Source organism: Mustela nigripes, chromosome 17, assembly GCF_022355385.1.
Source record: "Mustela nigripes isolate SB6536 chromosome 17, MUSNIG.SB6536, whole genome shotgun sequence".
Taxonomy (NCBI): domain Eukaryota; kingdom Metazoa; phylum Chordata; class Mammalia; order Carnivora; family Mustelidae; genus Mustela; species Mustela nigripes.
The window spans coordinates 46,489,591-46,516,953 of NC_081573.1; the positions used below are offsets into that span (position 1 = coordinate 46,489,591).

The window sequence follows — 27,363 nt, forward strand, 5'->3', positions numbered from 1 at the left end:
TACCATTGTTACTTGTTACTTGCAGTATCAACAAAGTTTTAACCATGACTGAATCAAACTTTTGGGGCTTATAATTTTTTATCTATGCAGAATGACTCCCTGTGCATGTGTGCAAGAGTTTTTTTAGGTTATAGGAACAGGGCCATGGTGCCTACGGTTTTTCAATTTTATGATATGGAAATGTATGGAAATACAGGACTGGAAGCGTTTGCAGATTCCCAAGTGAGGTTGAGGCCCTCAGTGACTGAGCTGAGGAAATGAGAAGAGATAAAAGCCAGGGTCATAATGCTAAAATGGCCAAGAAGCTTCCTACCTCCCCGTGAGATCTCTGATGTCTTATTTTTCTAGGATCAGTTCCCTCAGTGGAATAATAGATCTTGAGGTGAAGAAGGCACATGTCCAACATTTCATTTTTTTGTCAAGCCAAGGGCATTGAGACAGAATAAACATTGGCGATTTTGGAGCAGTTTGGGTGCTGATCACGTGTAAAGGGAAAGTAAGAACACTTAAAGATTAATTTCTAGAGAGGTACCATCCAGAAGACTGAATAAATGTGTACAGATAAATATGCTTGTGTGTATCTACAGTTACAGCTGCTTCCCGTTATAGAACAGCCTGTGAGAGATGCTAATAGTAGAGTTCTAAATAGTACTGTGACCATCCAGCTCTTCATCGTTGCTGATGGGGACGTTTTATTAGCCTTCTGACTGCTCTCTTGCCTATCTTAAATGCATTTTTCATGCTGCAATTACAACTCATAGATCTACAACGAAATCAGACCTGGTCCAAAGAGCAGGTTTTGATTCTCTGTTCTTTGTGTGAACATGGTGAAGTTAATCTCGTAGCTTTTGTTAATCCATCTGTTTGGAGGGGGGTGGGAACCCAAATCTCTCTAGGCCCCTAAATCTCTTTTATTTTTATTTATTGTTTTGAAGCTTTTATTTGTTTATTTGACAGAGAGAGAGAGAGACAGTGAGAGAGGAAACACAAGCAGGGGGAGTGGGAGAGGGAGAAGCAGGCTTCCCGCCAAGCAGGGAGCCTGATGCCCGGCTTGATCCCAGAACCCAGGGATCATGACCTGAGCTGAAGGCAGACTCTTAACAACTAAGCCACCCAGACACCACCCTAAATCTCTTTTAAAGGAATGTTGTGAGAAGTAGATGAGAAGATGGGTATAAAGCATTGTAGTGTGGTGCTGAGCATGCACAAGCTCTTTGCAAAAGGAAGTTATTACTAAATATGTAGATTAATTTGAAGGAAAGTCAGCATTTACAAGAAGTTTAACATTGATTGTTTCAATCCAGGAACATGTTTTACCTTTTCATTTATGTTTGTCAATAATATTTTATGTAATTTTCTTTACATAAATTTGTTATATTTCCTACTAAGTTTACTCCTGGGTTTTTTTTTTTTTTAAAGATTTTTAAACAAGCCGTTATATTTAAAAATGTGCTAAGGTACATCCTAAAAATTTGAACAGTTCACAAGGTATGGAGTGAAAAGAAAGTCTGTTTTCTGTCCTGGATTCCAATTTCCCAGTCTTCCTGCACCAGAAGCAACTTCTGTTGCCAGTTTCTCACATGGATTCCCTGGGTTCTTTTCTTAAATGTTTGCTTTGTTTTGCTTTTGTTTATTTATATTTTTGCCCTGCTGTATTGTTTTTACCGAGGAGAGATAGCACTACATAGTGGTTATGAATACAGCTCTTGTGGCCTAAATTAATTACTTAAACTTTCTAAGTCTCCTTTCCTTGTTTTGGTAAAATGAAAACAATGGTTTTACATATCCACTAGTATTATAATGAATATAAAGTATTGAGTTCTGAAGCTGGCACACTGCAGGCCTAGAGAGAATGTCAGTTGTTATTAGCAGCTAGTACAGGTTTGCACGTTTAAAGGAAGGTCACTGACTGAGCCAGGCTCACTCTTGGTTCTCTTTGCTTCTTCCCTCAGCCCCTGCCCTTCATTGAGAGGGAGCCAAGGTGATGGCAGCCATGCCCCTGAATGCCTGGCACCAGGTGAGCTGTGACTCCCTCAGATCCATCAAGAAATCTTATTTGAGGAAATGGGAAATAAGAGGAATGATGTGGGCAAAAGTGTTAGAACCAAAGCAGCAGGAAGACCCCGCTTCATCCCCACAGCGTGACTGGACAGTGACAGATTGAGCAGCCAGAGACCCCAGCGTCCAGGAAACAATGGCTGGAGATGGCTAGAGAGAGTGAGGAATCAGAAGTACAGCCTTTGAGGATCTCTGCTGAGCTGGAGAGCTCCCACATTCAGCCCTGACACAGGGCTCCATGAGATAAGAGACTTAGACTGGTGGTGGAGGTATCCAGTGTTCAATAGGAGTGTTCAAGATCAACAAGGTGGCAGGATTCTTGGGAGGTGGGATCAGAGGGATGGTAGGAGAAACAAAAGAAAAAGGGAGCCCATAGCATTTGTCCTCCAAAAAGAGAGCAAAGTTAGAGGCTTGGGATCAGTGAGGAAAGAATTGGTTCCAGGAAGGGCACATGAATGTCTGTCTTGAGAGTCAGTACTTCTGGTTGAGGCCAGCAGCATGCTGCAATATGAAATGTGGTACTAGGTGACAGGAAATTTAATTTCAGAGGAGATCCCCATCAGTCCTCAGGGGCACTGTGACTTTGAGCTAGTCACCTAACCTCTTTGTGCCTCCGCTGACCTCATCCGTCAGATGGCAACAGTGCTGCTCGTTCCGGGTTAGGAGAAAGATTCTGCCAGGTGCCTTTCAGCTCTGCAGTTTGCTGGGTTGTTGAGTGCTGCTTTTGGGCTCAGTCTTCTTCAGGCTTCTTCATGTTGCATCTCGTCATCCATGATCCTATCTCTAGTACCATTCCCAGATCATCCATTATCTGGGTTCCTTTCCATTAGTATGGCTTTGCCTGGAAGCATGATCTCAATGCATCAGTTTATTGTACCCCTTGTACCTCCCACTTCTCCTGCACTTCCTGATAATTGCTAGTTTCCCCATGCCACTATCCGTGGTCACTGTTTTCAGATTTTTATCATTGACTCTTCACTCTCCTTTGTCACCTTATTCATTCAATCCAGGTTCTTTTGTTCCTATCTCAGCACCCATTTGTCCCTTCTTTAGCTTTCCTGATTTTTTTTTTGAAGATTTTATTTATTTATTTTTTAGAGAGGTAGAGAAAGCATGAGTGGGGGGAGGGGCAGAAAGAGAGGGAGAGGGACAAATAGATTGCCTGCTGAGGGAGGAACCTGACACAGGGCTCAGTCCCAGGACCCTGATCATGACCTGAGCTGAAGGCTGACATTTAACTGACTGAGCCACCCAGGAGCCCCTGGCTTTCCTAATTTTATCATCCCTTTCCTGGATATTGTCAGCAGAGCCTCTCAGTAATTTCATTTGTCTTCAATCTTGGGCCATCCTGTCCTCTAACATTTATTGCCTTTAAAACTCAGGCTCAGGTTCTTGAATTTGAGTTTGTTGCTGTATGGTGATCCATCTAAGTGCATTAGCTCACAGATTTGAGGTCAGATTCGCATTTTATAAAGCTCTTTCTATGTGCTGGACAAAGGTAGACTTGGAGAATAAGCCTGGAGTCAGGGATCGCAAGTCGCCATGGTCCAAAGGACAGTTGAGTTATGTGGTGACTCATGATGTTGCATAGGAGTCAGATTCAAGAAATATTTATGAGAGAGAATTGGCAGGATTTGATTACTGATTGCTTGCCAGAACTACGCAATGACTAGGGAGATAGTTGAGAATGATTCTCAGGTTCCCATCCAGGGGAACCAGGTTGAAAGTGTTGCTACTGGCTGAGACTGGGAACCAAAATAATGACCAGCATCAGACTGAGCACTTACCATTTGTTTTTCCTTGTACTGAGCAGGATTAGAAGCACTTTAAGGGAGAGTGAGGGTTCAGAATTGGACATGTGAGAATTATAACTGGCATGGGTGGGTCATTGACATCTGAGGCAGGCATGTGACTGATGCCAGGACCACATGAGACCTTGGAGTGAGGATCATGTTCACATGGGGAAGGCACCAAGGAGACAAGAAGGACCACATCATTGTGCTGTCTGGGAAAGAAGAGTTTGGGCTGGCAGGCTGTTTGATTGGCAGAGGACAGCTTATCCAAGAGGTGTAGAAACAGCCAAGGAGCCACCCAGCAGCAGTTAGAATCAGGAAGCATTTTGTCCTAGGAGGACTGCCTGGAGTTAAAGAGGCGCTCCCAATACCAGAGTTCTTTCTGAGGGAGGGGCTCAGGCAGAGGCAGCATAGCCCCCTTTTGTGAGGGTGGAAGGGTGGATGGCACAACAGGGTTCTGTATCAGGTGAGGGCTTCAGAGGGTGGGGCCCCTTTGGACAAACCATGACTATTCTCAGTAGGTGGCTGTAGGGATTGGGGTAGGCAGGTAGATGTGGACATATAGCAGGGCTCGGTGTAAGTGCAGGGAGCAGGATGGGTAGGCTGGACTCTGATCAGGAAAGTGGGGACGGCAGCAGAGACATCCCTGGGATGTCACCCATGAGAAGTATAGTTGGAGGCCAATCATCTGTTCATAGAGTGTCTGAAAGACCAGAAGGGCAGGTGCAAAAATGAAGAGGGTTTACTTCAGGGAGGCGAATTTGGGAAAGATTTTCTCGCTTCCAGTTTTCTATATTGTGACATTGCCTCTTATAATAGTAAGTCTCATGCGTAATTAGAAGCTTCTCTGACAGTGAAGGGAGTCTCAGAGTTGCTTATTGTAATTGTGGTCATTCATTAGCATTCAGCGCCATGTCCTTTTACTTTTCATTTTCTATCCATCATGGGACTGTCCCTCAGAACCTCACAATGTCCCCTGTTCTCCACACTCTGGCTCTGAGCCAGATGATTGGCTCTGGGGCAGTAGGAATCTCTTGTTTTAGGAGGCAGTGACTTTCAAGGATGCGGCTGTCTACTTCACTCGGACAGAATGGGCTGGCCTTTCTCCTGCACAGAGAGACCTGTACAGGGAGGTGATGCTGACAAATTATGGGAACTTGACTTCCCTGGGTAAGGCTACTTCGCCTTTGGGACTCAGATGCCTAGGACAAGGGTAGGGTGGATTGTGGTGTGAATCTCATAACCTTTTACATATTTCCAGGGGCAAAAACTGCTACACCCTCAGCCTCAGAAGATGTCAGGCAGGGATGGAGGGAGAAGTCTGAGGTTAGTTTGGGTCTAATGTGGATTGGCCATTCTCTGGTGAGAACACTTCCCACCATAGGAGTTCTGTGCAGGGCACCATGGGAAAGAAGTATCTTCTGTTGAAGGTAGTGCCTTCAACTCTCCCAGTGGTCTAAAGAAGACTTCCCTCATTGCTTTTCTTTGCTTGCATGTGTCTCACAGGATTTCACTGACAAACTTTAAGTGATCTTTCATAAAGAGGTCACAAATACTCGGTTTCCTTTTGATCAAAAATCTTGGGTTCCCCATTTTCCAGCCCACTTCTGTGGGCCTTATCCTTACTGAGCTGCTTTGGGGTTTCCTCCTCTGACTGCATACACAGCTTTATGTGGTATCTCAAGAACACTAACATGAGACTCTTTTCCAGTGCCATTTTCTGCTTCCTTTTCAGATACCCAGTTTGCAGACTTGCCCTGATCTCACTTCTGGAAGGAGGGGACTTGCCTTGGGGTCTGGAGCCACAGGACGATCCCCCTGCAGAGGGTACCAGTGATGTCTCTAAAGGTAGGTGAGGTAGGTTTAGAACCATCAACCATAGTCCTTTGTTAGATGCGTGTTTTGCCAGTTTTTGAGCACTTGCTGTGTCCTAAAATAGCACTTCCTTGTTTGAGAAGCTCTGGAGGATACCAGTTACGGTTTCAGAGTTAGAAAGCTAAAAAAGAGTTAAGTACTTTTAAGTACTGTTGGTATATATGCAGCAGGCTATGGGACAGGCAGGAAGGGTTAGATGAATTCCCACCTCGAGTATCAGGTGACACTTCTTCAATGGCAGGCCACATGATTTGCATGCAGCAGATAAGAACACATTGCAGATGGGGTGGGGGAAGATAATCTGGCTGGAGGAAAGGAATATAAGATCCAGTATAATTCCTGGCATAATATAATATCTGGAAAAGGATTAGTGTCTGGAATATATAAACAACTCTGAAATCTCAGCAACAAAAACAAATAAACAACCTGGTTAGGAAATGTGCGAAAGGTATGAAAAGACATTTCACCCAAAGGGAACACAAATGAAAGCATGCTTGACATCATTAGCCATCAGGGAAATACCATTTAAAACCACAGTGAGATATCACTACACTTTGATCACGTATGTCACCATATAATTGTGAAGAGCGTCATAATTTGATGTGCAGGAGAATTACCTGGGGAGTGTATTTTAAAATGGACATTTTGGGTGCCTGGGTGGCTCTGGGTTAAGCCTCTGCCTTCGGCTCGGGTCATGATCTCCGGGTCCTGGGATCAAGTCCCGCATCGGGCTCTCTGCTCCGCTGGGAGCCTGCTTCCTCCTCTCTCTGTCTCTCTCTCGCTGCCTGCCTCTCTGCCTACCTGTGATCTCTCTGTCAAATAAATAAATAAAAATCTGTTTAAAATGGACATTTCTGGGGCCAACCTGTGAGCCTTCATTGTTCTGTCTTTTTAAGTAAGTGTTCAGGAACATAGGCTTAGGACTGAAAGCCTAAGCAGGACTTCCTTTTATCTACTTCTGTGCAGTTGACATGGTGGCCACTGGTCCTGTGTGCTTACTAAACTCTTAAGCACTTTAAGGGGGGGCTAATTCAAATTGAAATGTCCTTTAAGTATAAAATACCAGATTTTGAAGGCTTAGTAAAAAAAAAAAAGTGTAAATGATCTCATTGATAATTTTTATGTTGACTTCATGTTGAAATAATGTTTTAGATTTATTGGGTTAAATAAAATACATTATTAAAATTAGTTTTACCATTTTCTTTTTACTTTTTTAATGTGGCTCCCATAAAAACAAAATTACATATGTAGCTTTTGTTTATGGCTCACATTATATTTCTTTTAAACAGCCCTGCTCTACTACAGAGCATATCCTTAAGCCCTCTTATTTAGCCAACCATGCATAAATATCGTAGGTGTGTCTAGAAAAGCCTAGAACATAGAGGTTATGGAAGATAACCATACACTTCTGAAGACTTCTGTCCTAGGGAACTTATTGCGTGGAAATAGGAAATGAGAGAGCTGGCAAAACAACATGGAGCAGGAATAGGGACCCCTGCCACAGTGACCTTGCCACTAGCAGCATATGACATAAGCCCATGATTGCTATGTTTTAAAAATATTAGCTGGACATCATATATAATTTGATTGGACTGTGGGGGAAATTAAGGTATAAAATCCTGTTACATTGTTACTGTATTGCAGTTAGTAACTTCAGAGGCCTGCATAAGGGTAGGGACAGGGTGATGCAGGGATAGACAGGATTGTAGAGGTGTCAGGGTAGCACTGGTAAAGCTTACCAGTAAACATAAATGAGTCTTGATATGGTGATAAGCACAGTAGTATTATGCCATGAAATTTGAGTTTCTCTGGAACATACAGCTCCCTGGGTATAGCAGGCTCTTGAGAATGCAACTGTGATGTTGGGACAAGGTCAAGGCTGGGATTATACAGGGTGTCAAAGTCTGGAAAGCTAGGCAGGCATACATAATGGTGTCAAAGACATTTTAATCTATTAAAAAATGCATCTGCTTCCAGACTTTATGATCACCCTGTATATGTGAGAGTCCTCCAGATCCGTGGTTTTCACTAGGGCCAGCCACTTTTGTTCCCCCAGGGGACATTTGGTAATGCTGGGGACATTTTTGTTCAGGATACAAAGAAGGGCACTGTGCGGTCTCCTGGGCCTTAAAGCAAACCATGTTCTCCCCTTTCTAAGTGGTTGAGCGGTCCCACAAGTCCCACAACAGCATGTACTCAGCCATTTCTAACCGTTAGATGGCATATGCTCAACCCTTGTAGCTCACCAGGTGTTGCTTCTTGCTCTTAGATTCTGTGTTTCTTCCTCTGTGAGCATTTTCAAGCATTTACTTACTATGAAGTCACAAGTTATTGGGGACATACAGGGACAAACTCAAAATCTCATCTCCTCTTCCACAGCTACTATTTTCTGCTTATGTGCTATTTGGCTCTTCCAGTTTAATAGGTTTCTATTTCTGGCAGGCTACATGGAGGTTGGGATTATAATCTCCAAAGGCTCTATAACTTTAGTGCTCTATTGTTTCCAGAATAATTCTCAGGTGGCATATGTCTTCCATTTCTCATGTCTGGAATGTTGCCGAGACCAACATTGACAGTGAGTCCACATCAACTCAGGGAATTTCTGAAGAAAGAGGTGTGATGATATCACATGGGCTGCCACAGAGTGTTTCTCTGGAAAGTGACTTTCCAGAGACATGTGAACCAGAGAAATACCAGGAAATCCCCACAGTGAAACATACTAGAAGAAAGGATGAGAGTATCGTCTCTTCAAGGAAACACTTCAGATGTGAGGAGTGTGGGAGATGCTTTTCTTCTTACTACGTTAGACACCAGAGAATCCACACTGGGAAGAAACCCTTTGAGTGTAATGATGGTGGGAAATCCTTTAATGGCAATTCTTCATTAATTCGGAACCAGAGAATCCATATTGGAGAAAAACCCTATCAGTGTGAGGAATGTGGGCGAGCCTTTAATAATAGTACAGATCTGATCAGGCATCAGAGAATCCACAGTGGAGACAGGCCCAGTGTCTGCCAGGGGTATGGAAATGGCTTCCTCAGTAGTTCTGAGTTGGTTATACACTAGAGTGGGAGAAACTTTATGAATTTAATGAGTATGGAAAAGCTTTCACTGTTAAGTCAATACTAAGTAGGCATCAGAGGATCCACAGTGGAGAGAAACCATATGAGTGTCTCAAATGTGGGAAAACCGTTGGAACTTCCTCCGCTACATCATCATGTATGCTCACCCTAGAGAGAGACCTGTCCTGACCTCGGTTCCTTTGGTCTCCCAGCATTTTTTACCCCCTTTTCATGGTAATTACCCTTCTGCTTTTTTTTTGGAAAGCCACTCAGCTCTCACTCAGCAGTTGATGTGGTATGTAGGTGGGGCTTGCTACCCCACTGCAGGGGCGCAACGTGTGGCCTAGTCTAACCCATCTCTACTGTTCCTTCCCCTGCCACAGTGTTGGGTTCAGGTGATGAGGCCCATCTAATCAGGTGCTGAACCTACCAGGAAGCAACATTTCATTCTACTGGACTCTAGTGTTAGCCTTGATCCATCATGAAGGGTGAGAAGAGGCTAGCCCTGCATATAAGAGAGAAATGCAGAGAACCAGATCTACCTCTGGGTGTTTCAGTGACATGAATCAACAAATTTCAGGTTTTTGCTTAGGTAATTTTGAGTTGGGTTTTCTTTCCTTGGTGATACTGATCCATTTCAATGTCTCACATGTTTCAAAGCCTTCAGAGTTAACATAAACTTAATTTGGTGTCACTAAGTCCATGGTATGCAGAAACCTTTCATACGTATGGTATGTTGGCAACACTGTAGCTGTGATTTTGATGATTTGTGCAGAGGCACTCTAGTATGAATGTGGGAAAGCCATTAACTCTCAGTTAAGGCATGTTAACATTCAGGTATCCCAAATGAATGGAAGTTACAGCAATTTAAGCACTGAAATGAAAATTTCAAGTTACTATAAGTGCTTTTCTTTGTTTTAAGTAGGATCCCTGCCCAAAATAGGACTCGAACTCATGAGCTAAGAAGTCATATGTTCTACTGAATAAGCCAGCCAGGTGTTCCTTCAAGTTACTCAAAAACTAAATCTTGGGGCACCTGGCTGGCTCAATCTGTTAAGCATCTGCCTTTGGCTCATGATCTCAGGGTCCTCGGATCGAGCCCCACATCAGGCTCCCTGCTCAGTGGGGAGCCTGCTTCTCTCTCTCCCTCTGCCGCTCTCGCTCACTTGCTCCCTCACTCTGTCAAATAAATAAAATCTTTAAAAAACAAAACAAAGCAAACAAAAAACTAAATTCTATCAATGAATATTCTGTAGGGAAGATGTATGTATTAAATGGGAAGACTTGTTTACTTCCTACTCAGTTTCTGACAGAAGTGGATGCTGAATTTTTAATCTTATTTTAGATCTTACCAGACGTTTCCTTTTTGACCTATCTATAGTTAATTATACTAGTGTTTTCCTAATATTTAGTCATATTTATATTCTCATAATCCTAGTTGGCTATGGTAGTATACATTTCTTTATATCTTGCTGGATAGTATTTGTTAGTATATTTAGGATCTTGTCATCTATATTCATATGTATGAGTGCCCTGTAATTTTTTTCCATCTTTGTCAAGATTGGGAACTGACTTTTATGAGATTGCTAGAAATAGCTAGGAGGCTCTTCTTTTTCTGTACATTAGAACAGTTTCAAAAGCCTAGCAATTATCTGTTCCCTGGAAATTTGGAGAAAAGTCCACCTAAACATGCGGCTGGGCCAGTCGCTTTAGTTGGGGGTAGCATAGAGGACAAGAGATCTTTGATTACTTTATCAGTTCCTTCTATGGCATTGATCCCATTTCACTTTTTCTTCTTGAACCAATGTTGGTAATTTATAATTTCTTCCTGACATTTCAAATCATTAGCTCTCCCTTTTACCCAGACTATCCTATTTTTAAAAATATTTTCAATATATGTTCCTTAGCATTCCTAAATCTGTTGGTCAGCAAAATCTGTATGAAGAGTTTTTATTACTTACACATTTGCATGCAAAATCTTGACATTCATCCTTGTAATACCTGGAATAACATGGCTACCCTGACCTTTGATTTGGTTAGGGGACTCTAATAACCAAGGAAATGGTCTTGGTTATCCGTCTACAGCTTTGAGGATTCCTCAAACTTGATACTGTCAGCATTTGGGACCTGATGATTTTTTGTTGATGCTATCCTGTACATTGCAGGATGTTTAACTTACCCACTGATCTCTCCCCACTAGATACTATTTGTAACACTCTGCCTGACCCCAGTCACGAAAATTGAATTTTTGTCCCCTAATCTAGAGAGATCATAAAGGTATATTTTTGTAAAATTAGGAACAAATCCTCTTCTTTGCATGCATGTCAGTCTGTACCTTGTTTTGTTCCGTGCCTCCCCGTACTATTGCCTGCTTGTCAGGACAGTTCTCAATTCCATATTACCTTGCTGTCTGCAGTCTTGCCTTGAGAAGACAACTTTATCAACTCCTTATTTGACAGCAATTTCCCCAGTGGGGAGGACATTGGGAGGTCATCTTTTAGTAATGGACTTAAAATTGTGCAGAGATTTCCAAAGCGATTCAAACAAGGAAATGGTTGAAGTCACTTGAGTTAAAGTTTGTTTCAATTGTTGCCTCCCCAACAGAATATTAGTCTTTTATTGTTATAGCTGTTCTTTAATAAACACTAATAACCAGTACATTGTGTGTGCTTTCCTAGGCTAGGTAATTCCCATTAACTAGGATCCTCCCAGCATCCTTTGAAGTAGATACTGTTACCTTGTTTCAGTTAGGAAATTGAAGAACAAAGAGGTTAAGTAGGTTGCCCAGAGATACAGCAAATAAGTGTAAGAGCAGAGACTCAAACCCAGGCAGTCTGACTTAAGAGCCCTCGCACTATTACCCAGTATTGCCCTCCTGTCTCCACTGCTTGTTGTTGTTGTTGTTTTTAGTTTTATTGTATGATTGACATATAATTGAGTCATTTTATTCACTTCTGCAAAAGGTTTTGCTGGGATTTTGATAGGATTGCTTTTAATGTATAGATGAATTGGGGAGAATTGACATCTTAACAATATTTTTCAGTCAATGAATACCACATCTCTCTGTGTATTAGGTATTCTTTCATTTGTCACTATTTTGTTGTTTTCAGCATGCATATCTTGGGTATATTTTTAGATTTATACCTAAATATTTTGTGATTATTTTGTGCTATTGTAAATGGTACTGTTTTTGAAAATTTATTAAAATTGTATTTGTATCATAGAAAAGATTACTATTAGAAATTTCAGTTTCCAACAATTAATTTTTTTCTTTTTTGTACCTTGACTTTAATTCTGTAACCTTGCTAAACTCACTTGTTAGCTCTAGGAAATTTTGTAGATTCTTTGGGATTTCATTTCATTTCCTTTCCTTTTCTTTCTTTCTTTCTTTCTTTCTTTCTTTCTTTCTTTCTTTCCTTTGACAGAGAGAGAGAGAGAGAACACAAGCAGGGGGAGCTGCAGGTGGAGGGAGAGGGAGAAACAGACTCCACACTGGCAGTGATCCCGACATGGGACTCGACCCCAGGACCCTGGGATCATGACCTAAGCCGAAGGCAGACTCTTTTTTAAGTTTATTTTTATTTTTATTTTTTCAGTGTTACAAGATTCATTGTTTATGTACCACACCCAAGACTCCATGCAGTAGGTGCCCTCAATACCCACCACGAGTCTCACCCATCCCCCCACCCCCTTCCCCTCTAAAACCCCTGAAGGCAGACTCTTAACCAACTGAGCCACCCTGGTGCCCTGGGATTTTCTGGGTAGACAGTTATGTCCTCTTGTAAATAGTAACTGTTTTATTTCTTCCTTTCCAATATGTATGCCCTTTCTTTTCTGGCCTTCCTTGTACTTGTTAGGGCTCCCAGTACAGTGTTGAATAGTAGTGGTAAGAGCAGACATACCTGCCTTGTACCCAATCTTGGAAGGAAGGCATTCTTTCTGTCACCATTCGGTATATTTTCAGCTGCAAGGAAACAATCCATACCAAATCCTATGTCTTTGTAGCCACTGCAACAAAACATTGAGTTTTAACAGTGCCTTTTGGGGCAGCCAAGTTTTGTGTGTGAAACTTAAGTTCCACTATAACTTCAATCCATTTGTGGCCAGGCTTTTCAGAGAGCTGGGAGAGAAGTTGATATTTCCCCCACCACTTTAAAGTCAGGAATAACAGCAAATGTGTCGTGATCTTGTGCTATATTCTGGGTCCCCCGACTTACAGTGCTCTTAGTCTAAATTTAAGTTAGATAACATAGGAGTTAGAGGGAGAGCCGGTTATTGAGGCCATGAAGTGACCAGGACAGGAAGTGGCCTCTATTGGAATCTGGGGAGTGGCCAAGGCTTTAAGATAATTATGTTTGATGGTAGATACCACAATAGACCTGGGTATGAGTATACATTTTCTTGTAAGTGGTACAATAGAACAGTACCAGTTAGCTATTTATTAACCCTGAAGACTCAACTGGAATACCATGTGGGCAGCTGGGAGTGGAAATTACTCATCTTTTAAGCAAAAAGAATTTCAGGTGGCTAGCTTTTCCCCATTCTAATGATCCTAAGGACATTGGATTAGAGTCTTGGACAGGGAAACCCAGATTGCAAAATCCTGCTGAATTTCTCTCTAACTATCAAGAATAGTATGCACTCTGATTCATGAAATGTGACTATGCAGGAAATAAGTAACACTGCTTAAGTTCTAATTCTCCCCCATAAGTCACCTGTGACAGTAATTGTTCACCTGCCATTCACCTGTGACAGTAATCTTGCTATATTTACTAAATAGTTTGAAGGAAAAAAAAAGACTTGCATAAAAATCAATACAATGTCATGGAGAAATAGGGCACCTAAGTTCAAGTCTTGGTAGGACACATCTGCTAATGCTCATGGCCAGGGTTGAAAGATGACACAATATGTAGTTTGTCCAAAGCACTTCAGAGTACAATTCAAATCACACCATCTCTCTGCTTGGAGTAGTCATTGACCAGAGATAATTGAGACATTTATCCTCATTGGGGTAGTCTTTTGTTGTTGTTGTGGTTGAGTTTGTGCAGATTAAAAGTATAGCAACCTTCTTCCCCAAGCAAATTAATCAAGCTCTTCCCAAGTCTTGCCACTCAGTAAACACATAGGTTTCCATTATTCTAAAGACTAATAAAATTACCAATGATAAAAACTTTGTTTCGTGTCCAGATTTAATGGACATTATAGAGTAAATGCCCAGAATAGGCAAGTCTGTAGATCTGAAAGTAGATCAGTAGTTGTTTGGGAATGGAGGAAAGCTTCACATGGGGGTTGTATTAATTTTCTGTTTGCTGCTGTAACAAATTACCATGAACAGTGACTTAACACACACTTACTCTATGTGTTTATTAATTTATCTTATAGTTCTAGAAGTCAGAAGTCCAAAATGTGTTTCACTGGGCTAAATTCCAAGTGTTGGCTAAGGAAGGACTATTTTATTGCCTTTTCTAGTTTCTAGAGGCCACTTTTCTTGGTTTGTGGCTCTTTTCCTCTAGCTTCAAAGCCAGCAATGTTGGGACAAGTTTCTCTCAATCTGTCACCTCTGTGGTTCCAGTGACCTCTTCCAGTGATCTCTCCACTTTTAAGGACTCTTATGAGTATACTGGGCCCATCTAGATAATCCAGAATAATCTTATTTTCAAATCAGCTGATAAGCAATTTAATTCCCTCTGCAACCTTACTGTTTCTTTGTTATGTAACCTAACATACAAGTTCTAGACATGTTTGAGGAGACCATTACTCTGCCTATCACAGGGAAGATGGAAAGTGAATGCTAGTGCTGATGGTTACAGGGTTTATTTTTGGGAATGATGAAACTGTTCTAAAACTGATTGTGGTGATGGTTGTGCAATTCTTTTAATATACCTAAAACTACTAAGTTGTATACATTAGTGTGGGATATGAATTACATTTTAATAAAGCGTGTGTGTGTGTGTATGTATTCAGTATTTCTAGAACCAATTTCTATAATCTTCCTGCCTGAGTCCAGCTCCTCTTCCTGAATTCCTGAATTAACTGAGTCTTAGTTAATGACACCTTCATCTACCACGTTACCCAAACTTTGTGGCTAGAATAGATTGCTCCCTTTCCTCATATCTGTTATTTGATCTTTAAAAAAAAGTCTCCACTGTTTTCACTTCCTAAATAGTTCTAAAATAGTATCCCTTCTCAATCCTGGTCTTTCTTAATGTGACTGGATCTTTACCCCTGAGGACAGGGGTTTTTTTTGTTTGTTTGTTTGTTTTGTTTTGTTTTGCCTATCTATCTCTTTGGCATTGTGATGACATCTGTGGACCACTCTAAAACTAGTTATATTAAAATATGGCTCAGTGAGTTAAAGCCTCTGCCTTTGGCTCAGGTCATGATCCCAGGGTCCTGGGATCGAGCCCCACATAGGGCTTTCTGCTCAGCAGGGAGCCTGCTTCCTTCCTCTCTCTACCTGCCTCTTTGCCTACTTGTGATCTCTCTCTGTCAAATAAGTAAATAAAATCCTTTAAAAAGAAACTTTAAAAAATAGTTAAATGGTTTAAAAAAAAATCTGGGGGTGCCTGGGTGGCTCAGTGGGTTAAAGCCTCTGCCTTCAGCTGAGGTCATAATCTCAGGGTCCTGGGATAGAGCCCCTCATTGGGCTCCCTGCTGAGCAGGGAGCCTACTTCCTCCTCTCTCTCTGCCTGCTTCTCTGCCTACTTGTGATCTCTGTCTGTCAAATAAATAAATAAATAATCTTTAAAAAAATTAAAATTAAAATCTGGGATACATTAGTATATGTGTGCCTTTACCACTGTGGTGAAAAGAAATGTCAAAATCTAAAGGTGAGCCCTAATAACAACGGTGACAATTTCAAATTAGGGATGAGAATAGCTTATATTTTGAGATACCTGCATTAACTGTGATATGATATGAAAATATCTGTGATTTCTATTGGTGGCAAAGTCACAGGTTACTGCTGATAGTAATGAGGTTTGTTGCCAATACATAATCGGAGGAAATGCTAAATTTCAGTTAGAGATCAGCGAAAACAACAGTCGACTTTCTCTGCCATTCAAGGTCTCCGAGGACCGCTGGTTAAGAAGCCCCCGCCCCCCGGGGCCCGAAGCCTGGGGACAACCGAGCGGCGCGCTCCGGCGTCCTAGAGAGGAGCTCGTGAGTCTCGGCGACAGGGCCCGCGGTGACGCGCTTCCGGTCACGCTGCACACTGCGCCTTTTCTGAGGTGAGTGGTGGGCTTCGTCGCCGGGCGTCTCTGCTAGGGGCGCACCCTTCGCCCTTGGAGGAGGCTGCCTCCAGCGTCCCGGAAACCGTGGTGGAGGGAGGCGGAGGCTGGCTGCCTGCCGGCCAGTGCTGCCTTCCCTTGGGTGGCTTCGCTCGCCCCAGCCCACAGCTGCCGCTTTGGGACGAGGAGCTGTGGACGGAAAGTAGGCGCTCTGTGTGCGCGACACGGCTGCGGAGCGCTGCGCTTTGGCTCCACCACTACCTACCGAGCCGCTGCCTGGCAGCTGCGGCTCCAAGTTCCCGGGATGCGGCTGGAAAGGAGCCAAGCGTGGGCCCCACCCTCCGGGAGCTTTCAGTTTGGTGGGAAAGTCACATAGTCATCAAACGTGATCGATTGACGCCACCTGCCTGCAGCCCAGTAGCTGTGGCCTGTTGCTTTCCGGCTCAAGACCAACTCCTTAACGTGTGCACAGGTCCCTGCATGGCTCCCATCTTCTACAACGGTACACCCTCGTTTTGCAGCACACTCGTCTTTGGCCATGCTACAGCCTTCTTGGCTTTTCACCACCAGAACATGCATTTTTTGTTTGTTTGTTTGTTTGTTTAGATTTTTTTTTTATTTGACAGAGATCACAAGTAGAGAGAGAGAGAGAGAGAAAGAGGAGGAAGCAGGCTCCCCGCTGAGCAGAGAGCCTGATGCGGGACTCCATCCCAGGACTTTGGGATCATGACCTGAGCTGAAGGCAGAGGCTTTAACCCACTGAGCCACCCAGGCGCTCCCAGAACATGTGTTTTTTTTTTTTTTTTTTTTTTTATTTTATTTGTTTATTTGACAGAGAGCTAGAGAGAGAGCACAAGTAAGTAGAGCGGCAGGGAGAGGGGGAGAGAGAGAAGCAGGATCTCTGCTGAGTAGGGAGCCTGATGCGGGGCTCGATCCCAGGACTCTGGAATCATGACCCGAGCCGAAGGCAGCTGCTTAACCAACTGAGCCACCCGGGTGCCCCAGAACATGTGTTTTTAACTTAGTTAATTCCTATCCCTAAGTCTTCCCATCTAGGATAGGTTTCCCTGGTACTAATCACAGTTGCGATCTTTGTTATTTATGAGAATCTTTGATTTGTATGTGTCCTTCCTTTAGTCTGGACAAAGCTCCATGACAGAAGGTCACACCCGTTTTTCCTCTCTCTACTGTATCTCACACTTGGCCTGGAGTGAATGAAGTATACGATAAATGTTTGTTGAGTGAATAAAGCACAAATTAATGCAAATGTATAATCTCAAACTGGGAGAGGTGGTATACATCTCCGCTATGAGCGGAGATTCTAACATGGGAAACTAACCTGGTTTGTAGAGGACAAGCTGAAGGATGATCTAGTATTATCTAGGTGAGCTAGGGTCAGGCTGCTGGAGAGTATTGTAGGCGGACCCTATCAGTTACAAAGTTCCTAAGGTTGGAGAAGAGTAGTTCATACAGAGGCAATAGTGGGTACAAAGGCCCCGAATTAGCCCAGTAGAGGGAACTGAAGGAAGGCCAGAGTGGCTGAACAAAGGAGGGGGTGGCACAAGATGAGGCCAGCAGAAATGACAGCATGCAGTGAGGTTAGGGAAGATGGTGGCGTTGGAGCACAATATGACTGCTTAGTAAGAATACGAAGTGTTGGGGCACTTGGGTAGCTCAGTTGTTAAGCATCTGCCTTTGGCTCAGGTCCTGATCCCAGGACCCTGGGAACTAGCCCCGCATCAGGCTCCTTGCTCAGCCGGAAGCCTACTTCTCACTCTCCCGCTCCCCCTGCTGGTGGTTCTGCAGTGTCTCTCTCTCTCTGTCAAATGAATAAGTAAAATCTTAAAAAAAAAAAAAAATACAAAGTGTCTGTAGGGGATGATATGGTTAAAGTAATTACCTAGCATTTTGGCTTGGTGAGGTGGCCTTTCACGGTCCTTTGCTAATCAGTCAACCACTGGGTCCTAGAATGGAGTGGTGAACAAAAAGAAAGACTTACTCTGCGATTCTTTTCTCTCGATTTTCTTGGTGACTGTTCCATATTAACCTCAGAATCACTGTATCAGGCTCTAAAGGATCCTTTTGGGATTATTACTGGAAGTGATCTAGTGTAGTTAACTGAAAACATGACCTTTGGAATATGGTACATCTGGTTGGAATCCAGGTTCATCTACCACCTTGTGACCTTGGTAAAGAAATATTCTCATAGCCTTGTTTTCTCATTTGGGAAAAAGAAAATTCAGAGCATTAAAGGGGAGACTGAATGAATTTTACATCCAATGACATTTTTTTCCTTTTTAGGTTTCTCTCTAAAAGTTTTGAGTTTTTAAAAATTTTTATTTATTTACTTGTTTGACAGAGCACAAGAGTGCGACCAGCGGGGGGGGGGGGGGGCGGATCAGGGGGAGAGGGACAAGCAGACTCTGCGCGGAGGCATCGGGGGGTACTCAACATGGGAGTAGATCCGTGATCCCTAGATCCTGACCTGAGCTGAAATCAAGAGTTGGATGCTTAACAGACTGAGCCACCCAGGATCAGTTTATTTTTTATTTTTTTAAATAAAGCCTGGGTTTCCTCTTCTTAGGTTTTGCTCTTTGGTCTTTGCTTGTTTTGCTCGTTGTGTACTCCTGTTCCCCTGTGCTTACATCTTACCCAGGACAGGCAGAATGGTTCGATGGTGGTACCAGCTCCGGTGCCTGAGGGCGAGTTACTTACCCTTTCAGAATCTATTTCTTCCGAAGTCACACTTCATTTTATGGAGTGGGGTGAAGGAAGAAATACATGCCACTTCTCCAGTGGGCATTGGATAAATGATGGCTGCTGTTGTTATTGGCCCCAGGTTTGTTGGTTTAAAGGAGAGCCTTTGACTGGGCCAAGCTCACTCATGGTTCTCTTTGCTTCTTCCGCACAGCCCCTGCCCTTCACCGAGAGGGAGCCAAGGTGATGGCAGCCATGCCCCTGAATGCCTGGCACCAGGTGAGCTGTGACTCCTTCAAGTTAGCCTTCAGAGATCTAATCTGAAAGAAATGGGTCAAGAGAGGGATAATTCTGGCAAGACTCTTAGAACCAAAGCAGCAAGAAGGCATCTTTTCTTTCTCTCCTGTAGGACTGGATGTTGATGGTGAAGGGCTAAGCAGCCAGAAGCTCGGCAAACACTGGCTGAGGAAGTGTCCAGGGAATCAGTGGTCTCCTGTTCTCTAGCTCTCTGCTGAACTGGAGAGTACCCAGGTTCAGTAGGGACCCCCATGGAGAGATCTCTGAGAATGAGGGACTCAGGTTGGCCGTATAAGTATCCAGTGTTTGGTGGAAGTGATTGAGATCAGTGAAGTTTCAAAGTTCTTGGGAGGTGGGGGCAGAGGGCAAGCAGGAAGAAGACAAGAAAAAGGGGCTCCTAGCCTTTGTCCTCTTAAAGAAGTTTGGCTTCATAACCAGGGAAAATATATCATCCTTAATCTCAATATTGCTGGCTAAGGTGAGGCACCAGCAGGCTGTGATGGGGGAAATCTGCGCTAGGATGGGACACCCATCAGGACTCTGTGGTCTTGAGCCAAATGGTTGAACTCTGTATTCTGATGGACTTTCATTTGTAAAGTGAGCATTAAGTACTTCACATTTGTGGAACTGGGAAATTGATTTCTTGAGTTGTAGTTCACTTTTTAACTGGGGGGTTGCTAGGTGTTGATTATCATTTCCTCTTCTTGGGACTTATTTATCCAGTAACTTAACATCCATGAGTCATATCCCAAGTCCCAATCCTGGATTTCTGACATCTTGTAGGTCCCTCTCCCTCACTTTAATCGATGCAGTATCTTCCCGATAGCTTCCACCCTCTTCTGATCTTCTGTAAGTGCTAGTGAGTCACTGGTACCACCACATCACACAGTCCTGACCACTCAGTTTCCCGATTGTTAAGCGATAGTTGACTCATTTTCCTTTGATACCACTTCTAGAGAGGCACCAAGTCCCAGCTCCTCTGCCTGCTATCTCTTTCACTTGTCCCATATTTTATATTGCCATCATTCATGGTTTATCATTCCTTTTCTGGGATTTTTGTTGGCAGATCGTCCCAGCTAGTTGCTCTGTGTACAGTCTCATGCCTTCCTCTCACTACTTATCACCTGATGAAGCTCAGTGTCCTGAGCTTTGGTTTTATCCTCTAGTCCAGGGTTCTCAAACTTTAATGTGCTCCAGAATCATCTGGAGGGCTCATTAAAGCAGAAATTGCTTTCAGGTGGGGCCTACCAGTTTGATTTCCAAAAGGTTTTCAGATTCTGCTCCTGCTCCTGCTCCTTTCCCCTTCTTTCCCCTCCTTCTCTCCCCCACCTCCCCAGTCCTCTTCCTGCTCCTGGTCTTCTCCTGCTGCTGCTTATGCTCTGGGGAACCACACTTTAAGAACCACTGTTGTAGTTAGTGCTGACTCATTAAGTCATTGAGTTTAGTGGGTCATGTTGTCATTTTTAAAATAGATCATTGTATATGCTGGCTGAGGATGGATTCAATGCAGGACAGCCTGGAATTGGAGCTATTTTAGTGTCCCCAGCTGTTGAGCTAGGGTACTGATTGTATGATGGTGAAGAAGAGTCAGATTCTGGAAATATTTGGGCAATGAAACTGGCAGGATCTGATTACCTGCTGCATATGAGAAATGGGGAGTGACTGGAGTGAGTTAGTCTCGGGTAAATTTCAGGTTGTAGTGTAGGTGTCCGGGCCGAAATTGGTACTGTTAGCTGAGGGAAACAATATTGTCGCTCTTTGTGCCGATTAGTTTATATGAGTTAGAAAAGCCAGTTTTGGTTGGAAGATAAATTTGGTGTAGTTGATGGGTCAGGCATATTAGGTCACCAGGGAGTGCTGGAACTAGTAGAAGATGGGGATCTGCAGAATCAGTTGAGGCATTAGGAAGTTGGAGGATATTCATTGCATGTTCAGGTAACCAGGTTGATACTAAAGTCTAAGGAATAGGTAGAGGGTCTAAACCAGATGCTGGCACTTTCTGGGGAGGTAGAGCTGGGGCCGTCAGAGAAGGGAAAGGAGGGGCTGTTGGAAAATCTTGAGACTTGGTTGGTAGAAGCAACTGTAGATTGTCTTGGAGGTATAAAGAAAAGCAGCTAAAAGTGCTGTCCAGCAGCAATTTGATTCCAAAAGCAGATTCTCCCAGGAAGACCCATCAGGAAGTCCATCAGAATAGACTGCTCCAGGCGGCACTAAGATCTCTGCTAGATGTTCTTGAGTACAGGCAGTATAGCTCTTCAAACACAGATCGGGATTGGATGAGACAGGCTCATCAGAGCAGACCATGATGCTCTTCTTGTTAAAGTGGACTTGAGATCTGGGGCAGAATGAGCACTTGTGGGCGCCTAGGTGACTCAGTTGGTTAAGCAACTGCCTTAGGTCATGATCCCAGAGTCCCAGGATTGAGTCCCGCATTGGGCTTCCAGCTCCACGGGGAGTCTGCTTCTCCCTCTGAGCTTCTCCCCTCTCGTGCTCTCTCTCACTGTCTCTCTCTCAAGTAAATAAATAAAATCTTTAAAAAAAAATTTAAAAAAAGAGTGAACATTTGTCAGGTACAGATGGATTGATTACCTGGGCACTGAGGCAGTGAAGGGGGAACAGGTAGGTCCTGACATGCTACCTGTGAGTGGGAGTCTAGATCGATTGAAGCTAATGGCCATTCGTAGGTGTAACAACAAAATATTAGAAGTATTTATAAAATCAAAGGATTTGCTTTGGGAAGTTTAATTAATGGGAGATTATCCAAGGTTTTTGAATGTTGTCATGTTATGAAATATTATATTTCATGTCCTAATGGAAGCCGTTCTGTTAATGAAAGAAGTTTTGGATTTTGGGTTGTAGAAATAGTGATTTAATGGTCCAACATCCAGTTTCTTCCCTTTTTCTCATTAGCTGTCCCTATTAGGACCCCTCATTCATAGTGTCCCCTATGCCCTGTACTCTTGTCCCTGAGTCAGAAAATTGGCTCTGGGGCAGCAGGAACTTCTTGTTTTAGCAGTTGGTGACCTTTAAGGATGTGGCTGTCTACTTCACCCGGACAGAATGGGCTGGTCTTTCTCCCACACAGCAGGCCCTATACAGAAGCGTGATGCTGGAGAATTATGGGAACTTGACATCCCTGGGTAAGCCTGCTTTTCTTCTGGAACTCAGAGCTGTCCCTTCCTGTTTCCTTCCTTGTTCTCTCCTAATAGGCTGGGTGTGCATTGTGGAGAGGGAGTGGTTGTCTCTGGTATCCTCCACTCTGGCTCCAGGGCTGAAACCAAATGACCCGCTTCAAAGGTTGCTGGGTAGGGAGAGATCTTGGGTCGGTTTGGTCGCAATTTATGGAATTGTTGTCTCTTGGTAAGAGTACATCCCATCTTCTAAGGGGCTCTGCACAGGAAGGAGGACATAGTTTTCATAGCCAGAGCTAATTTCTTAGCTTGTCTAGGGAAGGGTGTGACCCCCTCCCTGTGTGTGTAGGATCTCACTGACTTATCTATTCTTGAAGTAGGAAAGGATCACAGATGCTTGGTTTCTTGATCAAATCTTGGCTTTCTCCAGTCCTGAGCCTTGTTCTGTGGATCTTATCTTACCGAGGCCCTTGGGGTTTTCCTTCTTTTGACGCATTGGACACGCAGCTGAAAGGTGCCGTTTTCTCCCCCTTTTCAGGATACCCAGTGCCCAAACCTGCCCTGATCTCACTTCTGGAGGGAGAGAATTTGCCTTGGGGCTTGGAGGCACAGGAGAACCCATCTGCAGAGGGGACCAAAGACATCTGTAAAGGTAAGGAGGAAGGTTTAGAACTGGCAACTATGGAACTTTATAGAGCCCTGTATTTTCAAACAAACCATGCTGGGTAGAATTTAAATAAATGGTTGATTTCTCTTATAAGTAAAATACGAAACCTTTCCCATTAATTTTAACTCTTAACAAGATAACAGGCTCCCCTTAGGGTTCATGTTGTTTTTGGATCCATTACTCCTTTCTGAGTTTCAGCTTTTCCTATCTAAGTGGTTCCCCCTTCTTTGGACAAGATGGATTTGTTCACAGGTGGTTTCCAGCACTTGCCATGTGCCAGGCTTTGTTTAAAAAGCTCTGGAGGATACATGCTATGGGGATAGATGTAAAGAACTTTTAAAAAAGTGTGTTAAAAGCTGTTGTTTGTATATAGGTAGTGGGCTGTGGGAGCACAGCAGAAGGAGAAGTTGAGAAGTTACCAGCTCAAGTAAGCTGCTTCAGTGGCAGGTTTTATGTTCCAAATTTGACTTACAACAATGGATCCCATGTGGAAAAAAGGAGTGGCCTAAGAAAAGGAGTAGAGGATCCAGTAAATTGTTTGGGAGAATTTTGCAGTTTAATGTTCAGGGACAGTCACCTGGAGAGCATATTTTAAAATGGGTATTTCTGGAGCATTATAAGTATTTGTCTTTTCTAGTAAGCAGTAGAAGAGCATGAAGCTTAGGACTCAAAGCCCAAGTAAGCTTTCTAGAATCTGAGGTTGGCCTAGTCCACAGTATACCCTGACCCCCTTTACTCAGCCAGTGGTGTGGATAAAGGTAGTTGCTGTGTCTTAGCCACTCAGCCTTGTATTAAAAATCTAGAATGCAGGGTGTGTGGTGGATCTGAGGGCTTTATCCTTTATTTTATTTTATTTTTTTTTTTTGACAGACAGAGATCACAAGTAGGCAGAGAGGCGGCAGAGAGAGAGGTGGAAGCAGGCTTCCCACTGAGCAGAGAGCCCGATGTGTGGCTTGATCCGGATCCTGAGATCATAACCTGATCTGAAGGCAGTTTGAAAAACACTGCTGTAAGAAAAGGTTGGCTGTGAAGGGGTGATCATTAAGCCCAAGTGGATATGAGGGTCTGCAGAAGGAAACGGTTGGTAATGAAGAGGAGGGATGAGAGAGCCGGTAGCGCAGTGAAGCTGGGAAGGGAGGAGACGGCAGGAGGCGATTGGGAAGCATGAGAGGTAAGAGGGCAGCAGATGGCTTGGAATGAGTGCGGTAGAAATGGAAGGGAAAGACCTTGAGGGCACTGCATCTGGGCAGCTTTGTTCTTTCAGCAGGAAGGTGGCGGTAATGGCTAGGAAGGTGGTGGCTTGGAAGAACTGCTGTGGGGATCCTGATCTAGATGATGGCAGATTATAGGGCAGCAGGAAAAGAAACAGTATTTTGGTCATTGATTGCCCAAGTCCTGGTTTTATAAGTGAGCACCCTAGTAGCAAGAACGAGGCAGGGTGTAAAGAGCAGACCGCCAGGTCTCAGTTGTGATCACTCTCTTCCATACTGCTCGTTGCCCTGTTCACTTCAGTCTCCAATGTCTCCTCTCCCACCGCCTATCTCCAAGGGCTCTTACTAGTTTAACTCACACTTGAAGGATGAACTTGATTAATGAGCAGAAGAGTCCCAGGTAACCCAAATTAATGTTAAAACAAAATTAGTCCAGCATTTTATATAAAACAGATTGACTTGGGGACACCTGGGAGGCTCGGTTGGTTGAGCATCTGCCTTTGGCTTGGGTCATGATCCCAGGGTCCTGAGACTGACCCTGGCATTGGGCTAGTTGCTCAGCAGGGAGCCTGCTTCTCCTCCTGCCTGCTGTTCTCCCTGCTTGTGCACTCTCGCTCGATCTCTGACAAATAACTAATCTTAAAAAAAAAAAAAACTAGATTGACTTTAACTGAGGTAAAATGGCATCCAGTCTTGGAATACGAATGCCATTTTACAGGTGGCTGTCTTCTTTTTCTAAAATGAGAAGAACTGCTCTGCAGTCTTGCTGTATCTTGCTGTATTCTTCCTTTCCAAATAAAGTCTCTGCATGTTTGAGATTCAGACTTTTGTGAGAGTCTGATAACAAGACAGGAATTTCCAGCAATTTTAGGGAGTTCGTTGTCCTCTATGAACCTGCAGTGAACAACTTTGGGGGGATGTCCTGCAGCTGAGAACCTCTGAATGGGATTTTCTTCTCTCTCTGGCTTGTCACAGCCTAGTGCCTTTAATGCTTAGTGTATCCAGGCTTTGGGACCATTTGAGTGTATGAATTTTTTAAAAGAACCTTTTTCCTTCATCACCTTTGTATTCTGACTCTGTTCTTTTGTACATTCTGACTCTGAGTCTCGCCAGCCCCAGTGTCACCACTTGCTCTTAGGGCCTGTGCCTTTGCTATTTTGTAGGTCTATGAATATGGTAAGGTGGAAAGATAATAGAATGTACCAGAGAGAAGTTATTCAAAAAGTCTGGAGTCTGGAAAACTTTAGGAAGCAACCTGGTGTGTGCTGTGTATACCAATACCCTATGTCTCCTCGACTGTTCTCTCTGTGATATTTGGCACTTTGATTTTAGTAGCCTGGTCTTGCTAGCAGTCCAGTGTGGGGGTTGGAATAATAATTTCTAAAGGCTCTGTAATTTCCAATACTGTTTTGTTTCTAGCATAATTCTCAGGTGGCATTTGTGTTTTATGTTATATTAGATACTGAGACCAGCGTTGGCAATGAGTCCACATCAACACAGGGAATTTCTGAAGAAAGAGATATGATATTGTCACATGGGTTGCGGAAGAGTGCTGTTCAGGGAGCCAACTTTCTAGAAGCCTGTGAACTGGAAAAGCACCAGGAAATCCCCACAGTGAAAAATATTAAAGGAAAGGTTCCGAGAATGCACTGTGCAAGGAAACCCTTCAGCTGTGAGGAGTGTGGGAAATGCTTCAGTTATTTTTCATATTATGTGCGACACCAGAGAATCCACACTGGGGAGAAACCCTTTGAGTGTAATGAGTGTGGAAAAGCCTTTAATGGCAATTCTTCATTAATTCGGCACCAGAGAATCCACACTGGAGAGAAACCCTATCAGTGTGAAGAGTGTGGGCGAGCCTTTAATGATAACGCCAATCTGATCAGGCATCAGAGAATCCACAGTGGGGACCGGCCCGATCTCTGTGGAGAGTGTGCAAACAGTTTTACCAGCAGTTCCGAGTTTGTTATACATCAAAGAATCCACACTGGGGAGAGACCTTATGAGTGTAATGGGTGTGGAAAAGCTTTTGTTGGTAATTCACCACTACTTCGACATCAGAAAATCCACACCGGAGAAAAACCCTATGAATGTAATGAGTGCGGCCAGAGCTTTGGAAGGACGTCCCCTCTTAGCCAACATCTGCGTATGCACACAGGAGAAAAGCCTTATTCTTGTAAAATTTGTGGGCAGGCCTTCAGTTTTCATACAAAATTAACTCGGCACCAGAGAGTTCACAGTGAAGAGAAACCCTTTGACTGTGTAGATTGTGGAAAAGCCTTTAGTGCTCAGGAACAATTAAAAAGGCATCTGAGGATCCATATTCAGCAGGCCTCCTATTTGTGTGATGCGTGTGGAAAAGTCTTCACAGGCAAAAGAAATCTTCTTCAGCATCAAAGAAGCCATACTGCAGAGAAAGCCTATAAGTGTGTCAAGTACGGAAAAACCTTTAGGTCTTCTTCCAAGCGAGGTCATCATGAGCGTGTCCACCCTGGAGATAAACCTGTCCTGGACATTTGTCATTTTGGCCTCCCAGAGTTTTTCACCCCGTTTTACTAGTAGTAGATTACTAAATTTGCCTTTGGCTTTTTTGTCTTCCACTCAGGAGCAGGATGTGTGACACAGGCCCGGCCCAGCTGCACATTCCTTCCCCTTGGCTGTGGCTGGTGGTTCAGATGTCAGTAGTTTACCCAGCGTGGTCCAGTCACAGTTGCAGGACTTGGCAGGAGTTACTAGGAAGAAATACTCTCCTTTTACCCCCTTAGTCTTAAAGCTGAGAGGAGCTCTTGGACATTTGTGTACAGATTTTTGTATGAAAGTTTTCGTTTGTCCTGAATAAATGCCCAGAAGTGCTGGGTCATGTGATAATTGCATGTTTGGTATCCGAAAAAACTATTTTCCAGTGGGACCGCACCATTTTGTTTTACATTTCCATCAGTAACATATGAGTGATCCAATTGCCAGCATTTGGTGTTGTCACTATTGTTTTGTTTCAGTCATTCTGATAGGTATTTATGTTTTTTTTTTTTTTTAAGATTTTATTTATTTATTTGACAGAGAGAGATTACATGTAGGCAGAGAGGCAGGCAGAGAGAGAGAGAGGAGGAAGCAGGCTCCCCGCTGAGCAGAGAGCCCGATGTGGGACTCGATCCCAGAACTCTGGGATCATGACCTGAGCTGAAGGCAGCGGCCTAAACCACTGAGCCACCCAGGCGCCCCTGATAGGTATTTATGTTAATGATATTGTGGTTTAATTGCATTTCCCTAATGGCTAATGATGTTGAACATCTTTTGTTATCCGTGTATCTTCTTCAGTGAAGTGTTTCTTCACATATTTTGCCCA

At 43.5% G+C, this 27,363-nt stretch overlaps 2 protein-coding genes across 4 annotated transcripts; both read left to right on the forward strand.

Moving 5' to 3' along the window:
- Positions 1 to 1,984: 1,984 nt before the first annotated feature.
- Positions 1,985 to 8,977, forward strand: LOC132004969 (zinc finger protein 19-like). The gene is given in 6 exon segments (XM_059381631.1): positions 1,985 to 2,017; positions 4,895 to 5,034; positions 5,587 to 5,699; positions 7,424 to 7,437; positions 8,289 to 8,787; positions 8,790 to 8,977. Coding segments are annotated over 6 exon segments (987 nt in total).
- Positions 8,978 to 15,896: 6,919 nt separating this feature from the next.
- On the forward strand, positions 15,897 to 27,363 carry LOC132004777 (zinc finger protein 19-like). Of its 3 annotated transcripts, none has more exons than XM_059381279.1 (5): positions 15,897 to 16,017; positions 18,929 to 18,993; positions 22,025 to 22,151; positions 22,681 to 22,794; positions 25,480 to 27,363. In XM_059381279.1, exons 2-5 carry the CDS (start codon positions 18,961 to 18,963, stop codon positions 26,577 to 26,579), a joined length of 1,374 nt encoding a protein of 457 aa, XP_059237262.1. In that variant the 5' UTR covers positions 15,897 to 16,017; positions 18,929 to 18,960; the 3' UTR covers positions 26,580 to 27,363. The 3 variants fall into 3 exon arrangements, with proteins under 3 accessions (XP_059237262.1, XP_059237263.1, XP_059237264.1); XM_059381280.1 differs by having other exon boundaries at positions 22,028 to 22,151; XM_059381281.1 differs by lacking the exon at positions 15,897 to 16,017 and adding an exon at positions 19,124 to 19,245 and having other exon boundaries at positions 18,927 to 18,993.